This window comes from Callithrix jacchus, chromosome 8 (genome assembly GCF_049354715.1).
Source record: "Callithrix jacchus isolate 240 chromosome 8, calJac240_pri, whole genome shotgun sequence".
NCBI classification, from domain to species: domain Eukaryota; kingdom Metazoa; phylum Chordata; class Mammalia; order Primates; family Cebidae; genus Callithrix; species Callithrix jacchus.
The window spans coordinates 16,071,633-16,090,513 of NC_133509.1; the positions used below are offsets into that span (position 1 = coordinate 16,071,633).

General features: G+C 38.9%; 2 protein-coding genes across 2 annotated transcripts in view; one reads left to right on the forward strand and one right to left on the reverse strand.

The window, feature by feature from the left end:
- Positions 1-3,062, reverse strand: part of ANP32A (acidic nuclear phosphoprotein 32 family member A) — a 118,910-nt gene extending 115,848 nt beyond the window's left edge. The window contains exons 1-2 of the mRNA XM_054239403.2: positions 2,864-3,062; positions 630-844 (exon numbers count right to left, since the gene is read on the reverse strand). Coding sequence (XP_054095378.1) covers positions 630-737 — 108 coding nt within the window. The 5' untranslated portion in view covers positions 738-844; positions 2,864-3,062. The remainder of the gene's footprint in view (positions 1-629; positions 845-2,863) is intronic.
- A 107-nt stretch (positions 3,063-3,169) lies between these two features.
- Positions 3,170-18,179, forward strand: SPESP1 (sperm equatorial segment protein 1). Its single transcript, XM_002753279.6, has 2 exons — positions 3,170-3,372; positions 16,956-18,179. Exons 1-2 carry the CDS (start codon positions 3,309-3,311, stop codon positions 17,999-18,001), a joined length of 1,110 nt encoding a protein of 369 aa, XP_002753325.4. The 5' UTR covers positions 3,170-3,308; the 3' UTR covers positions 18,002-18,179.
- The last annotated feature ends 702 nt before the right edge of the window (positions 18,180-18,881 follow it).

The following is an 18,881-nucleotide window of genomic DNA, read 5'->3' on the forward strand; positions in this document are numbered from 1 at the left end:
GGACAGAGCTAAAAATCCTGTGAGGCTTACACACTTATAACCCCTTCCCAGCAATCGCCATCTACGCTCCAGGATTCCTCTGCCATCCGTTTATTAAATCCAAAACATCCTATGGAGGCGATTCAGAGCCCACATGTTAGGCTTAGTACCTGGGTGATGAAATAATGTGTACGACGAACACCCATGACACAAGTTTACCTATAAAACAAACCTGCACATGTATCCCCAAACACAAAAGTAAAAAAAATACAATGAATAAAAGTTTATCTAAAAATGTATATTGCCTACATCAGGTGGGGTAGAATGTGCGGAAAGTGGGCATTACCAAGGATCAGCCTTCTTCTGTGTGCTCCCAGGTTTCATTTCATGAACTGATTTCAGCCTAGGACTGTCTGTCATGTAACTGCATGTGGACTAGCTTTAACAGTCAGAGAAAGACTGGATGTTTAACGTTCTTTTAGGTAGCCAGCAGTGAAGAAAACTTTGGAGAACAAAGGCTATTACTATCAAATCATTTAAACATGATTGCATGCTATTTGGTGCATTCCAAATGCACGAGAGTAAAGCAAAACACACAATAGCGAAACATGATCTATTGCAACAAAATCAAAATCCAGTTTCTGACTCACGGTTGGAGAGATGCTCTGAAGTAACAAGTGCCATCTCAGCCACTGGTGAGGCTCTGCTGCCCCCAGGTGGCCGAAGTCCTTCTCTGACCAAGCTGCTGGTGCTCTCATGCTGATAATGTTAGGGAGGTTTGAGCTGGGCAGAGCCCACCACAGCTCCGCAAAGCTGCCTTAGCCACATTGCCTCTCTAGATTCCTCCTCTCTGGGCAGGGCATCTCTGAAAGAAAGGCAGCAGCCCCAGTCAGGGCCTGTTCCATAAGATTCTAATACTGTTTGTTCACTATACCCTTTCTTTGTTTAGATATGTTTAGAAACAAATATTGTATTACAATTGTATACAGTATTCAGTACAGTAACATGCTGTACAAATCTGTAGCTTGGGAGCAATAGGTTATCCCATAGAGCCTAGGTGTGAGGTAGGCCATACCACCTAAGTTTGCGTGCGTACACTCTATGACGTTCCCATAATGACTCATGTCTCAGAATGTGTCCCCATCGTGAAGCAACACATACTGTAGTTGCAACTGTTTGATTCCAGGATGCTGCATCTGGATTAAGCACTGGTGGAGCACATTAAAGACTTGAAAAAGTTGTCTGTAATAGCTATTACCATTTCACCACCAATTATTCTTTCCTCAACTCACTGTGTTCTGACTTCTGCCCAAGCCACTCCACTGAAACTGCTTCTGCCAAGAATCTTGCTGCTACATCCGAGTCCTTCTACTGTTTGCTCAGAAGCACTTAAGAGTCTTGAATTCCTCCTCTTCTGTGATGGGTCTGGGCTTTCCTGGTATTCCTCTCCCTACTTTTGGTCCCCTTCACTGGTCTGTCCTCCTCTCTATAGTCTGCCCATGTTTCCTAGGGTTCTGTCTTAGGTCCAGTGATCTTCTCCCTCTAAAGACTCTCCTTGGGCAGTCGCAGACATCCCTACTTCTAGATGCTGATGCCTCTCAATGCTCCATCTCCATCTCAGCTCTCTTCAGGGTCTTACATCCATCTGCTCGCTGGACAAGACACTCCCAAGTCCCAAATTCATCTCAATATAGCAATGTTGAAAATGAAACTCAACTTCTTCCACTCCCACAGATACCCTCTGTTCCAATCAATGGCTCCGCTGTACATCTAGATGCTCAAGCCAGAAGTTTCAGCATTGCCTCCTTCTTCCTCCTTTCCCACATTTAATCAATTCTCTAATCTTGTTGATGCCAGCTTTAAAGATCTCTCAGATCTGTCCCTGTGTTTCGTGTCCTCTGCCACCATGAGTCCTGGCCCCTGTCATTCCATCCTTGGATTAGGGAAACAGCCTCCTCACTTGGCTCCCGACCTTTAGTCTTCTTTCCCTCCAGCCCATTTTTGATGCTATAGGAAGAGTAAGCTTTCTGGAATACAAATCTAATTACAACCGTTCCCAGCTCAAAACCTGGCAGTACTCTCCGCTGCCTCAGACTAAAATCCAAGCCCCTTGCTTCCTGAGGCAGAGATGAGTGTATGTGAATTTTTTAAAATAACCACACAGAAAAACAGATTCTTTGGGATGTGCAGTTCTGCGATTTTTTTTTTTTTTTTTTTTTTTTGAGGTGGAGTCTCCCTCTGTTGCTCAGGCTGGAATGCAGGGGTATGATCTTGGCTCACTGCAACCTCTGCCTCCCGGGTTCAAGCCATCCTCCAACCTCGGCCTCCCAAGTAGTTGGGACTACAGGTGTGCGCCACCATGCCCAGCTAATTTTGTAGTTTTAGTAGTGACGAAGTTTCACCACGTTGGCCAGGCTGGTCTCCATCTCCTGACCTCAAGTGATCCGCCCGCCTGAGCCTCCCAAAGTACTGGGATTGCAGGCATGAGCCACGTGCCTGGCCTTCTGTGAATTTTAACACATGTATAGATTCTTGTGGCCGCCGCTATCCATCAACCCCCCCCAAACACCCTCATGTTATCCCTTCATAGTCGTACTCCCCCTCACCCCACCCTATCATTTTAAGAATGTCAAAGAGATCGAATGTGATCTTTCGAAAAGCAAAAACACCCAAATCCCTCGATGTGCTTTTCATGCCCTTGCATACCTCTCCCCCCTGGCCTCCAACAACTGCCCTCCTAGCCCCAGCAATGCAACTCGCCGGAACTATGCTCAGTTCTTGGAGCGCTCCAAGCTGTCCTCCACTTAGCCAAGCTCCCCATCTGCTTTCAGGGGGTGGTTTTCTACTGTCTGCAGCGGTACTTATTGCTTTCCCCACTACAGACCTTTCACGCTGTGGTAACTGCCAGGTTTTCTGCCTTTCTCATTACAGTTCCTTCCTCGCATGGACCGCGTTTTGGCCACGGCTGTATCCACAGCTCGCAGGATGGGCGGAGCCCCCGCCCGCCCAGAGGCTTCACCGCCCACGCAGTAGCCGGGCGTCGAGAAGTTCCCAGCGACCAAGGCGGAGCGAGCATGCGCACTGGGAAGGGGCAGGAAGCGCGGTCTCCAGCCTCCAGCACGCGGCCCCAGGCGGGGGCGGGCCTTGGCAGCTCGCGCTCCCCTCCCTCGCCCCGTTGCGCTTGCGCGCTGCGGACAACGGTTGCAGGGCGTCCCAGGGCCTGAGGCAGGGTGGTCCGCCGCTGACACTTCTCCTTTCGGCCCTGAGGTTCCCAGCCTGGTGGCCCCAGGACGTTCCGGTCGCATGGCGGAGTGCTGTGGACGGCACCCATGGAGCCCTTAGTCGTTCTAGTTGCGCTGTTGCTATGGCCTTCGTCTGTGCCGGCTTATCCGAGTGAGTGACCGGCCTGAGGCGGCAGCGGACCTGGGGGAACCTCCCGGGCTCCGCGACCCCAAAGCCTGGCCCTTCCTTCTCCGTGTTCCTACATGCCTCCCTCCCCCTGTCCAGGGTCCTGGCCTCGACGCCCAGGGTTGTCCCTCTCCTCTCCTGGTGACTCAGGCGGCGGGGCCCAGACTGACCGGAGGCGCCGGCAGGCCGTGGGCGCGGCTGGATCCCCCTCACCTGGCCAGAGGCCTGCCTCTGCCCCCCCGGCCCTTCCCCAGCCTTTGGTGGGCGTGTGACGGCGCGGGGGTTGGCTGTCTGCCGCCAGCCGGCCACGTCGCCAAGTGGCTGGCCAGCTGGGCATGCTTTTTGCATTTTCAAATGTAAATGTGAAACGTGCTCCTTCATGACGCGTGGAAAAGCATGGCATTCACATTTGATTGTTCGTGAATAAAGTTTTATTGGAACACAGCCGCGCTCATTCCTTTATGTATTGCCCACGGCTGCTTTCCCACGTTGCAACAGTGGGGTTAAGTGGTTGCCACACAGTCTGGCCTCCAAAGCCTGAAGTATTCGCTATCTGGCCCTGTACAGAAAAGGGTTGACCCGTGCAGGAAAACTTGGAGAGCGTGTGGATTGTGGGCCGCGGTCTGGGACACTCACCTGATGATGCAGTCCCAGAGAGCACGCATGTGCACACGCTATTCAAAGCCTTAGTTAAGCAGGATTATAACGACTTGACAAAAAGCAATTTTGTCCCTCCCCAAAAGCTGAAAACCAATGAACTCAAATTCAGGGACACCAAGACTTTACTAACAATGTCATATGGGCACCTTGAGGCACTTAGTATTGAAGTCAGGTAGATGAGGCTTACCCATTTAGTCTAACTAGTTCACTGCGGCATTTAGTAATGTTGGAATTTGGGTTAACTTAATAAATCCAATTTAACAGGTGTGAAAAAAGTAGTATTGTGCATGCTGATTATGCAAATCTATGTTTCAGAATTGCTAAAAGATCTTAGTTAAAAATCGATTTAAAAACAAAATATGACACAATCTAAATTATCATGAATAGTAGTGGGAAAAGTTCTAGATAAAGTGTCCCAGAAAACTAAAGTTAGCTCTGTAAATACTAGCACTTATAATTTGTAGCTGTTTTTAATAAGTTTTGTAAAACTTTTCTTCCTTGGCATAAAGGACGAGAACATAATGAAGCTGCTACTGTCTTTTCTTGGTGTCCAATGATCATTATTACTGACACCAGTTATTGCATTTTGATAGTTGTAGATCAGCAAGTCACAAGTGACTAACATATATGGAGACTTTAATTGAAGTGATTTTAACACTGTCACACAGTACTCAGGGGCTGCTGGGTAGGAGTCCGTGGACACCCACTTAACTTAGCACTTTCTCTTGCCTAACACCGTAATTTCACGGCCTGTTCTCTTTCTTTGCACCATGTTCCCTACGTCTTCTCGGGAAGAAAGAAAAGGGTTGTAGGAAATGAAAAAACACTTCTCAGAAAAAAAGGTGATTTTGTGTTGAATATATAGATGTTATAAGACATGAGGAAACTCTATACAGATTGTAATCATAGAAGATGTCATGGAAAATGTAGTTTACCTCTCTTTTCCAGAGTGGATTAAGAAATATATAGAGCAGGCTGTGGTACATGGCTCTTTCTCTGTATCTGTCTCTCTTTTCTCTATAAATAATTTTGTTTTTAAAATAAGTATACAAAAATACGTATATAATTGAGCTTGATGTAAATCAGCTATGCATTCTTTCATATGGCCACTATTAGAACAATTGTTGGCAAGATGCAAAAGATAAGGCACATAGGTTTTATAATGAAAAGTGCAGCTTTGACACATTGTTTCTAGACTACTAGCCAGTTTGGAGGTTATGTTACACAAACATCATGGGTATATTAAGTAACTGCATTTGTTGAAACCTCCGTACTTCTTGTATTGGCCCAATCCAAGTTTGGCTAGTATTTGTTTAATTTAAATTCAGTTAGACATAAATACCACTTGGGTATACAGAAGTTGGCACTCCTTTACATACACACACACACACACACACATACACACACACACACACACACACACACACACTGATGGGGCTGGATAAACAGCTTTTTACTATATAAAACTTTATATGTTCAGTTTCCTGGACCTGATTTTTCCATAGTTTTAAATGCTTTCTCATTTTTAAAATCATGCCTCTTTAATGTATTTATACTGTGCAACTTACTTCTTAATGAGAATTCTTTTTGCTTTAAAAAAAAGTGTACAGGCTGGGTGTGGTGGCTTATGCCTGTAATCCCAGCACTTTGGGAGTCCAAGGCAGGCAGATTACTTGAGCCCAGAAATTCAAGACCAGCTTTGGTAACATGGCAAAACCCCTTCTTTACAAAAAATACAAAAATTAGCCATATGTGGTGAGGCACGCCTGTAGTCCCAGCTATTTAGGAGGCTGAGGTGGGAGGATCACCTGAGCCCAGGAGGTAGAGGTTGCAGTGACCTGAGATGGCACCACTGCATTCCAGCCTGGGTGACAGAGTGAGACCTCATCTCAAAAAAAAGAAAAGCACAGTAACTTCTAAAGTAATATTAACTTAATAGTTACGTATTTAAATGATATCAACTACTATTAAAATTATATAATTTGTCTTTTATAATTTTAACTCATCAAATATGGGCTGGGAGTGCAAACTAATATTAAAAATAAAATTAAAGTATATTATATGTTAACATTTAAATCAGAATTTGCATAATTTAACATTTTAAATATAAATAAAATATTAATTTCAGGGATATCTCCCAAATAAATTGGATCATCTAGATCATCTCTTGGTATAGACTAGGAAAAATAGGGTTAATGGCACTGGTTTTAGTCTAGGATTACAAAAGCTCTTATTTCTAGATTGGTATTATAAGGCTCAATATGTCAGTCTTTGGCTTCTGTCATTGTCATTAGGAAGGATTTTGTCCTAATGAACCAGACAAGGCAAGGGAAATAATAAGGCAGCAACCAGCAACAATTGTTTGACTCTATCACCAAATAAATTCAAAGGAAAAGCAGATTTCTTTTATTTCAAATACATTCCAAAGATAACACTGGGTTCTGGTGCTGCAAGTTCACTTTACACTGTTAGTGGCCAAGGCTATAGCACTTAGGAGGGTCTCTCAGACCTGTGAATGAAATGTCATGACACACTTCATTAATGTCTGAGATAATGAGGAGCATGTCATCTAATAGGTGAGTGTCCAAAGATAACCTGTGGGGCAGTAGCAGGAAGTTTCATTATCCTGCCCATTAGTGTTTTATGGGGAAAAAAAGTCCTGCCTTTCTGTTCTTTTGACCATATTACCCCTTAAATGGATATACTTTAATCTCTTGATAATATATGTGAAATTAAACTTAACAATTTTTCATAACCAAATAAAATACTAGTGACTTGAAAAAATTTCTCTTAGTATCACTATATAATATATTTGAAGCACTTTAAAAATGTACAATTTATTTAACCTAAGTATAATTTTTTTCTGAGGCTCAAATATTCATATCTTGACCATTTAAAGCCATTGTGAGCTGTCCTCTCTTGTTCTTTTGATAGGATCCCATATATTTATAAAGACTTCTTGTTTTCTGACATTAACTGATTGTTCCAAGCCCACTATGTGTCTTTCCCACTCTGTGTCTTTCTCACTCTGAATGGAATAAATCGTCTTTCTAGGGGGTTGTAGAACATGGTATTAGAGACCAAAGTGCCTGTGAGACATACTAGACTAGTGCAGTGGGGTAATACTGTTATTTTTGTCATTTTAGTGAACAGAACTAGAAGAGAAATATTTAAAGTCATGAGTTTATTTTGGTTCCAATTATAACATTACTCATAGGATATGTCTTTTTTTTTTGAGACGGAGTTTCGCTCTTGTTAACCAGGCTGGACTGCAATGGCGTGATCTCGGGTCACCGCAACCTCCGCCACCTGGGTTCAGGCAATTCTCCTGCCTCAGACTCCCGAGTAGCTGGGATTACAGGCACGTGCTACCACGCCCAGCTAATTTTTTGTATTTTTAATAGAGATGGGGTTTCACCATGTTGACCAGGATGGTCTAGATCTCTTGACCTCGTGATCCACCCGCCTCGGACTCCCAAAGTGCTGGGATTACACCCAGCCACCACACCTAGCAGGATATGTCTTAATTTTTAACTCTTTATCCAAACTAGAATTGAAACATAATTTAATGAGGCTATTTTGGTTGTCTATTGTGGCATAAAAGACTGCTCCCCCAGCTGTCACGCCTGTAATCCCAGCACTTTGGGAGGCCGGGGCGGGCGGATCACAAGGTCAAGAGATCAAGACCATCCTGGCCAACATGGCGAAACCCCGTCTCTACTAACATATACAAAAATTAGCTGGGCCTAGTGGCGTGCACCTGTAGTCTCAGCTACTCGGGAGACGGAGGCAGGAGACTTGCTTGAACAAGGGAGGCGGAGGTTGCAGGGAGCCGAGATCATGCCACTGCACTCCAGCCTGGCGACAGAGTGAGACTCCGTCTCAAAAAAAAAAAGACTGCTCCCCAAATTTATCATTTTTCATGATTCTATGGGTTCACTAGATTGAATTGGGCAGCTCTGCTTCAAATGGTATAGGTGAGGTTATTCATGCAGCTGCATTCAGCTGGATGATCAAATGGATAGAAATATCCAATATAGCCTCTCATTCTCCAAGGTATTTACATGACTTCTTATCTTTTAGTCCGCTAGCCCAAGGTTCTTTACACCGTGGAAGTTTGCTTCCAAGAGGGAGATTTATAAGCCCCAACATGGATGCTCTTACTAAGCCTATGCTGTATCAGACTTGCTAATATCCTGTAGGCCAAGACGAGTCACATGCGGCAAGCCCATATCCAGTGTGAGAAGACACAACCCAAGGACATGAATACCAGGAAGTTCGAAGTCATAAAGTTACATTTCTTTAACTGGAACACCTGAGTAATATGAACATAATTACTTGTTTGTTTACCTGTCAGCAAAAATTAAGATTTGAATAATAATAAATTATAGGAAAATTGCTGGATGAATAACAAGGTTTAGTATTTCCTTTTATGACCATTTCTTGAGTACACCTCAGTAATCAAGTACAATTATTACGACTTTGAGTTGGAAATACAGTACTTCTTCAGCTCAGTTCATTTAAAAATTTTAACCTTCATTAAAGTTCATTTTAATTTGAAGATGTTCATGTTTTAACTGGTATTTCTTACATGATGACAGCTTTCAGTTATTCTTACTTTGGCACTTAACTGCTGTTGAATAAGGGAAGTTTATTCTTTGTGAGTCCACTTCATGGCATATATAGAAAATACAAGCAATTTGTTCTCCAAAGTTATGGACATTTAGCCAGAGTGTGGACCATCTATAAGTGATGGATGCTTGGGTATATGTTTAAGTCTTACATACATGAGTTCTTTATGGATAAAGCCATTCTGTTTTCACTATTGTTGTAATAAAAATCCTAGTTATAGTCAAATCTTTAACAAAATGAGCATCTGTAATTCTTGGTTAAATTTTGGGTGCAATCAGCAGTTGCCATATCAAGGTTATTGGCCAAGGGCAAAGTAGAAACGTATGTATATCTATGCAGTGGAATATTATTTGGCCACAAAAATGAATGAAGTACTGATACATGCTACAACATGGATGATCTTGAAGACATTGTGCTAAGTATAGGAAGCCACTCATAAAAGGACATGTATCATATGATTCCATTTATATGAAATGTTTAGCATAGGCAAATACATAGGTACAGAAAGTAGATTAGTGGTTGTCCAGGGATTGGGCCATAGGGGTTATGGGAAATGGGTTTTATTGTGGGGTGACAGTAGAACTTAGATTGTGGTGGTGATTGGACCACTCTATGAACATACTGAAAACCATTGAATTGTATATTTTAAGACAAATAAAAGGTAAATTGTGAAGGTATTTTAATATTAAGATTGTGACTTACATTAAAATTATGTTAATGCAGTGTTAACTTTAGAGATTGATAGAATTTAATGAAAGATAATTAGTAGGACTTAAGTTTATGTGATCTAAACTTATATTAGGTATTTAGTAAGGGGCAGTTATAGGAAGTATGAGGGCTCTTTGAGAACTGGAACTATTTCACCATGATGTTTATGATGTTATTTTATATAAACTTATCACTTAGAAATTTAGAAAGACATAGTAAGCTGTGTCTTTTATTATTTTAAAAACTGCCTACTTTGCCTAAAACAAAAGAAAATTCTTATTATTCATTTAAAAATTTCTCTCTAATAATTACTGGACAATGAGGGTAGGGAAACTGCACCCCCATGTGATAGTTTTTAGACTAGCAGATTTATTTTTTAAACATAACGTGAAGTCTAGTTTTCCTCCTCTGTATTCTTCTACAGAAATGTTTGTACCCGTGATTGTTTTCTTAAGATAAATTACTAGAGGTGCAATTAATTTACATATTTTCCAGCATTCTGTTCATTCAGTTAATCATTTAACAAATACTTTTTGACTGTCTAGTATGGTTCTAAGCATGGGTAGAACAGAGGAAATAATGAACAAAGTAGATGTGTCACAGCTCTCAAAAGAGCCTACTAAGTGTAGCAGTTAACAAACATTAAACAAACAAATACAGTTAGAACTGTCTAAATTCTATAAAGAACAGGTCAGTGTGCTAGAGAGAGACTAAAGAAGGATTTAGGGATCAAAAGGGGAGTAAGGATGTAATTTATTTTTTTTTCTTTATTTCTTAAAAAAAAAAACAACAACCAGGATACATGTGCGGAATGTGCAGTTTTGTTACATAGGTATATGTGCGCCATGGTGGTTTGCTGCACCTATTGACCCATCCTCTAAGTTCCCTTCCCTCACCCCCAACCCCTCAACAGGCCATGCTGTGTGTTCTCCAGGGGCTAGACAATAGGGGATATGGGAAATGGGTTTTATTGTTCCCCTGTCTGTGTAGGATGGAACTTACTTCACTAAGGAAGTAACATATACACATGCCAATCTAGGTTTTATAATTAAAGAAATATTTGCCTACTTGACTGGCAAAACCAAAATTGTTTTTAATTTGTATATCTTTTATGAACAGTGAGTTTTAGCAAGTTTTCACGCAAATTTGCTTTTACATTATTCTTCGTACCCTTCTCCTCCTCTTTTAATTGGTCATTCTATGAAAAGAAAATATATTTCACATGTATTATTTACTGAATGAAGTTTTCAAATTTTATTTATTTTATTTATTTATTTTTTGAAACGGAGTTTTACTCTTGTACCCCAGGCTGGAGTGCAATGGCGCAATCTCAGCTCACCACAACCTCTGCCTCCTGGGTTCAGGCAATTCTCCTGCCTCACCCTCCTGAGAAGCTGGGATTACAGGCATGCACCACCATGCCCAGCTAATTTTTTGTATTTTTAGTAGAGACGGGGTTTCACCGTGTTGACCAGGATGGTCTCGATCTCTTGACCTCGTGATCCACCCACCTTGGCCTCCCAAAGTGCTGGGATTACAGGCTTGAGTCACTGTGCCCGGCCGGCAATGTCTTTTTAAAAGCATTGAAAACTTTGTTGGTTATACATTTTAGATTTGCTTATGATGGTTGTTCAGAATTAATATATTTTTCATAGTAAAAAACTTACTATGGAAAAATTTATATACACGAGTACAAAGAATTGTATAATCTCCACATATTTATAATAGCGTCAGTTATTATTATTATCATCATTTCAATAATTTTTGGGAAACAGGTGGTTTTTGGTTACATGGGTAAGTTCTTTAGTGGTGATTTCTAGCTTTAGTTATTATTAATTCATGATTAAGCCTATTTCATTGACAGTTCTACCCACATTCCTTTTCCTCTCACCTCCCTGAACACCCTTCTCAATTTCTTGGGCTTGGATTGTTTAGAAGCAAATTCTAGACATTATATAATTTTATCAGCAAATATTTCAGCAAGAAGCACTAAAATATAAGGACTTTACAAAATACAAAAATGTAATTGTTTACTTATAATGGTAATTCCTTAATATTATCAAATATCTGGTTAGTGTTTGCTGATTGTCCTTCTCTTTTTCCAGTTTGATAGAATTGGAATTCAAGTAAGATTTATACATATAATTTACTAATATACCTGTTCATTCTCTTTGAATCTATAGTTCTTCCTCCATCTCTGTTTTTCCCCTTGCAATTTGTTGAAGAAACTGGGCCATACATCCTTTAGTTTCTCACAGTCTAGGTTTTGCTGATTATATCCCCATGGTGTAGTTTAATATCTCCCTTGCTGTCCTATGTGTTTTCTGTATTGTTAGTTATATCTAGGGAGACCTACTGGATTCAGATTTGACTTTTTTTTTTTTGCAAGACTGCTTCATAGGTGGTAGTGTGTTTTTCCATTAGGAAACACATAATGTCTGATTTTGTACCTTTTTAGACATGCCATAGAAAATTACTGCAAAGGCTGGGCACGATGGCTAATGCCTGTAATCCCAGCACTTTGCGGGGCCAAGGCAAGTGGATTACCTAAGGTCAGGAGTTCAGGATTAGCCTGGCCAACATGGTGAAACCCCATCTCTACTAAAAAATACAAAAATTAGCTGGGCATGGTGGTGGGTGCCTGTAGTTCCAGCTACTCTGGGAAGCAGAGGTTGTAGTGGGCTGAGATTGCACCATTGCACTCCAGCCTGGGCAACAAGAGCAAAACTCCATCTCAAAAAAAAAATTATTGCAAAATGATCACATTTTAATTATAAACGGCTTCTTTAATTATTAACTGGAATAGTTCATAAATTGTGAGCTATTTTTCCACATGCATTGGGTCTGTTTCTGTATTTTCCATTCTGTTCCATTCATCTATTCATGGCCAATGCTATACTATTTTTCATAATAGAGACTTTGTAACATATTTAAATATTTGATAAGGCTAGGGTTTGTTTTCCTGGCTGTTCTTATTTGTTCTTCCAAATAAACTTTATAATAAGTTTTTCTAACTCCAGAAAAAAATTACTGACATTTTAAGGAACATATTAAATGTATAAATTAAAAGAGAGGATATGACATATAAGCATCTTTATGATGTTGAATCTTCTCATCTGAGATCATGGTATAACTATTTGTTATTTATGTCTTTCAGAAGATTTTATTATATTCCTATATTAGTTTGCTGTAGCTGCTATAACAAATTACCACAAACTTGGTAGTTTAAAACAGCAGAAAATTTATTCTTAGAGTTCTAGAGGCCAGAAGTCTTGAATCCATTTTCCTGAGCCAAAATCAAGGCATAGGCTGAGCCATGCTCCCCCTGGAAGCTCAAGGGAACATATGTGCCTTGCCTCTTCTAATTTCTGGTGTCTGCCCACATTCCTTGACTGTGACCACATCAGTCTGATCTCTGCCTCTTCCTCTATATTACTTCTTCGTCTTCTGCATGTGTGTCAAATCTCTTTGTGTCTCTCTAAGAATATTTGTGATTGGATTTAGAATCCACTGAGGTAATCCAGAATAATCGCCCCATATCAAGAAAGTTAACTTAACCACATCTGCAAAGACCCTTCTTTCTTAAGGTAATATTTACAGGTTCTAGGCTGATATCTTTGAATATTCATTATTTAGCCTACTATAACTCTTCATATTGATTTTGGCATTTGAAAATTGTTTTGTTATTATATATATATAATCTATTTTAAATAAATTTAAAATAAAGTAGAGTGGAAAGATGACTCACTGCAGCCTCAACGTCCCCAGGCTCAAGTGATCCTTTCACGTCAGCCTTCTCAGTAGCTGGGACTACAGGTGTATGCCACTGTACCCAGCTTATTCTTGTATTTTCATAGAGTTGGTGTTTTACCATATTTCCCAGGCTGGTCTCAAACTCCTGGGCTCAAGCCATCTGTCCCCCTCCGCCTCCCAAAGTGCTGGAATTGCAGGTATGAGTCACTGCACACAGCCAATATTTTGTTTCATTTTTTTTCTATTATGTAAACAGCATCTTTTTTCTCATCTCTTATAACTAGTTTATATTTGTATATTCATTTTAATATATTGATGTTCATGACTTGCTATTTATGAAATTCTCTAATGGTGGCAGCTTTTCAATGGATTCTTTTGTGTTGTCTGTATTTATAATTACATCGTCTGTATATGAACGTAGTTTTACCTCTTTCTTTCCAATTCTCATGTCCCCAATTATTTTCCCTTGTCTAATTGCATTGACTAGTATCTCCATGTTAAATATTAATAGTAATGAAGATATTAGGTATTCTTACCTTGTTCCTGTCTTTAGCGGAAAAGCTTCTACTGTTTCCCACTAAATAAGATACAAAGCATATTTTAATGTTCTTTTTAGGGACCATGTTTTTTCTACATAATTTTAAAGAAAATTTATATTTAAAATGAGAAATATAAGCAGTTACTTTTATAAAGAATAATATCTTATTAGTGCTCTGTAGCTTTGAAAATGCTTTAAAATATCTAATTTATTTGGTTCTAAAAAGGCAAATGTAGTATCTTAGTTTTATAGTTAAGTGAATGTTCAGATAAGTTAAATAATTACCTAAGGTCATGCTGCTATAAATTGGTAGATCCAGGACCAGGATCAAATATTTTATTTTCACTGCACAAGGGATATTCATTTTACTCAATATTTACCTTCATGAAGGCTCTGAACAATGCATTTTATAAATATGAGTTTACATAAATAAGTTATTTTTCTTTTTAAAATGTGATTTTCATACAATTTTTGTCATTAAAAAATAAAGGAGAAAAAATACTTGAAACTGAAAAAGTAAATGTGACTTTTAATGGTTTACTGTAATAAATGATTGAGGTGTGTGTGTGTGTGTGGTTTAGGGAGTAAAACATTATAAAGCCCCCTCTACTGACCAAATGGAGTCCTACTCCCTCTCCTCAGAGGCAACTGCCCATATGGGTTTAGTTTATCATTCCAGTTCATTAAAAAAATCTGCAGTTCACAGACAAAATATATGATACTATGTGAGTGATTTTTAAAAAGTATAATAAGGATAGCATCAAACTCTACTTTATGTTCTGTGCTTTCTTTTTCACCTATTGCCATCATTTGGATCTTAGGAGTATACAAGGCTTTTCTAAGCATTACGTAAAATGCAGAATTTACTTTTAGAATCAAGATCTCCAGACAACTGTGGTATCTTTCCACTACCACACTGGCTCACTAAACTGTTCTCATTAAGAATTTTTTAAAACTTAGAAATATGCTTTTAATTTTGATTAAATGTTTATCTGGTCTAAGTTGTAACAATAAAGAAGGGAGGAGAAACATGTAAATACAAGGCAAGTTTTGAGTACTTTGTGCTTATCAAAAAGCTAAATAAAAGTGCCTCCCGGCCGGGCGCAGTGGCTCAAGCCTGTAATCCCAGCACTTTGGGAGGCCGAGGTGGGTGGATCACGAGGTCAAGAGATTGAGACCATCCTGGTCAACATAGTGAAACCCCGTCTCTACTAAATACAAAAAAATTAGCGGGGCATGGTGGCACATGCTTGTAATCCCAACTGCTTGGGAGGCTGAGACAGGAGAATGGTTTGAACCCAGGAGGCAGAGGATGCGGTGAGCCGAGAATGCGCCATTGCACTCCAGCCTGGGTAACAAGAGCCTCCTGAACAGAAAGTTTATTACTTTAGCCTGCAGGGGGATGGTTCAGGTAGGAGTAATACATTAGCGTTTGGTAAAAAGCGACTTCCTTCCCTGGGTTAAATCAATTTGTATACTTGAAAATGGCAAACCTTAAAACTGCACATAGTAAAATATCATAGCACTTAAAATACTCTGGTTCGGGAGTATTTTAGTACAGTAAACCATTAAATACAGTAAACCATTAAAAGTCACATTTAGTTGAACAGAATTCCAGAATATCTTAATATCTTACTGTCTTTTCTCATTTCTCCACCTTAGAAATAGGCTTTACTGCTCAGATGCTGCAAAATAGGAGTATAAATATAACTACCGGTTTTTTTTTTTTTGGCTTATCAAAATATTTTATTTTAGGAGATCCCTCAAAAAAAAGACCCTGCATATTAGATAGAGGCCCTAACAGTACCCTTGGACTTCTTTTGGTCCTTTCTGTATTTTTCCTTTTTAAATCAACTAAAACAATTGGATGCTTAAAATAAAACTACTCCCAGAATTCCAGAATATCTTATTATCTTTTCTGTTCTCTATGTTGAAAATGAGAGGCTTTACTGCTCAGATGCTGCAAAACGGGAGTATAAATAGAACTACCATTTTTTAAATTTTGCTTATCAAAATATTTTAGGAGACTCCTCAAAAACCCTCCACATTAGATGCCCCAACAATACCCTTGGCCTTTTTTTTTGGTGTTTTCTGTATTTTTTCCTTTTTAAGTCAACTAAAACAATTTGATGCTTAAAATAGGAGGCCAATGCCTTATCCATTAGGTGACTGGGGCTTCTGATGCTTAAAATAAAAGACAGGAAATATTTCCTGATCAGACTTTATTCAAGAATATATATATATTTTTGATACAGGAATGGGTGAGGAGAAGGAAGGTGCAGTCAGTGGTTCACGAAATAGAACTACCATTTTGTTGTTAAGAGTGAAATGTTGATGATTTAGACCAGGAATTGGCAAACTTTTTCTGTAAAGGGTCAGATAGTATTTTCAGCTTTGCAGGCCATGTGGTCTCTTATGGCTACTCTACCGTTGCAGGCAAAATCACCTATAGATAATACATAAACAAATGGACAAGACTAATTGGGTTCTAGTAAAACATTACTTAGTTAGATCTTTGTTGAATTTAAGGCAGTAGTATACTGGTAAATATTTAAAACTGGCTTTTGAGAGAGAGGAGGAAACTCTGATTTGTAGCATTTGCTCATTTACATGGCGTAGATGGTCTCACCATGGTTGATTTCAAACTATCAAGTTGACATCACTGAGCAGGGAGGTAGAGATGCACGATAGCACAGCATCTATATTACATTTTCATCATACAGATACACTAGATGTAAATAACCTCACCAGCAGAGAAAATAGTGAAATAATTAGAAAGTGATGAGTTTGGGGTATTTATTACATTTGTTTTTAATATAATTTATTTGTAAATGTAAATAAGTTAATTTTTTAAAATGTCTGTGTGTAACATCTGGCTCACAAGATTCATAAAAATCTAACAATGGGCTCTAGTGAACCAGTATAAGCCTACTCCAGCACACCGTTGTGTCAGAGGACATAATCAAGAATTTTGGTTTAATAAGTTGCCTGTTGAACCATAAGTTGTGTGGGAGAATAAAAGCAAAACTGTAGAGGAAATGGTGTTAATATGCAACTTCTGCAATAAGCTTACTCAACTGTTTTAATAAGAACCTGAAGAAATAATTTTGTTTATTTAAGTGAAAGTTAACTGTGTCAAAAGTGCTTTGCTTATTTGTTCTTTATTTCAATTTTTAAGTGATAGCATATGAAATAAATTTTGGTCAGTAGATTCTGTCAATGTGTCATATATAATAATAAATGTTACTTATTATTTATTTGATTTTTTTCCCTTAAGGCATAACTGTGACACCTGATGAAGAACAAAACTTGAATCATTATATACAAGCTTTAGAGAACCTAATACCAACTGTTCCCACTAGGGAGCCAGGTCTTGAGAAAAGATCTAATTCTCCAAAACATGTTTATTCTATAAGATCGAAGGGATCAAAATTTAAGGAGATAATTACACATGGAGACACTTCAACTGAGAATGATGGTTTAATCAGTCCTGTGAGTGAAGAAACTACGACTTTCCCTACTAGAGGCTTCACACCAGAAACAGGAAGGGAAAAACACACGGAAAGTACCCCGTTCTGGTCGATAAAACCAAACAATGTTTCCATTGTTTTACGCACAGAGGAACCTTATATTGAAAATGAAGAGCCAGAGCCGGAGCCAGAGCTGGAGCCAACTGCAAGACAAACTAAGGCACCAAAAATATTGCCAGTTGTTACTGAATCATCTACAAGTCCATATTTCACCTCATGCAAATCACCTGTCACCTCTTTTTATAGGAGCACGGGGACTGAGATGTCTACAGAATCAGAAGATGTTCCTCAGCTCTCTGGTGAAACCGCAGTAGAAAAACCTGAAGAACCAACATTTGGAAGACACCCACAGAGTTGGAATAATGATGACATTTTGAAAAAAATTTTAGATATTAATTCACGAGTGCAACAGGCACTTAGTGACACCAGCAAACCAGAATATAGAGAAGATATTCAAGCCTCTAAAGATTACCTAAAACGAAGCCTTGCTCTAGCAGCAGCAGCAGAACATAAATTAAAAACAATGTATAAATCCCAGTTATTGTCACTAGGACAAACGAGTAATAAAATTGATGACATTGAAACTGTTATTAACATGCTGTATAATTCTAGATTTAAGCTCTATGAATATTTAGATATTAAATGTGTTCCACCAGAGATGAGAGAAAAAGCTGCTACAGTATTCAATACATTAAAAAATATATTATGTGTAGATCAAGGGGAGACTCACAACCTTATTAAAAAGTTATTAAACAATAATATAAAAATTTTAAACCTACTTGATATTCCGTGACGAAGTTGATTTAAACAAACTGCATTTTTTCCACAGGAGAAATAAGTGTATTAGTAATTTCAAAAGTTGTATAAAAATATTTTCTCTTGTAGTTCAGTGTGACAACATCTTTATGTGTCGTGTTATGAACAATTGTCATATGCACTAAAAATCTAATTTAAAATAAAAATTTGGTTCAGGACTTTGTAGTTTTTTTCTCATTAATTTTAAATGTTGTGAAGATCTTTAAAATGTTTAAGCTTAGATTTTACTTGAATAGATTAAATTTACTCATTTTATGAGTTAAGAGACTGTGATCTCTATAGTTTCAAATAATTGTATATACATAAAGTATAAAATTTTGGATTGTATGGTTTTTATTATTTTTTCAGATAATCTGAGTTTTCTGTCCTGTTTTTCTTTCTTGTTCTGAGATGGAGTCTCACTGTGTCATGCATGCTGGAGGGCAGTGGTGCAATCTTGGCTCACTGTCACCTCTGCCTCCTAGGTTCAGGCAGTTCTCCTGCTTCAGCCTCCTAAGTAGCTGGGATTACAGATGCCTGCCACCATGCCTGGCAAATTTTTATATTTTTAGTAGAGATAGGGTTCCACCGTGTTGGCCAGGCTAGTCTCAAACTCCTGACCTCAGGCAATCTGCCCACCTCAGCCTCCCAAAGTTCTGGGATTACAGGCATGAAGCCAGTGTGCCCAGCGAGTTTTCTTTCTTAATAGTGTAACTTGGGGCTTGTATCCAAACTTTTATTTGAATATAGGTGTGCCTCCTTTGAAATTTAGGTAATATATTAAGATACAACCTTATTCTTTGGTCACTAAGCACTTTTGGAGTTCTCACTTCTTCTCCTTGTGTACATACACATTGAAGCTTTGCAAATCTTTTGTC

Excerpts from the sequence above, each read along its gene's own strand:
- SPESP1 (XM_002753279.6), top strand. The coding sequence starts at position 3,309 with ATGGAGCCCTTAGTCGTTCTAGTTGCGCTGTTGCTATGGCCTTCGTCT. Across the intron at positions 3,373-16,955 it reads GTCTGTGCCGGCTTATCCGA|GCATAACTGTGACACCTGAT; the intron begins GTGAGTGACCGG and ends TTTTCCCTTAAG.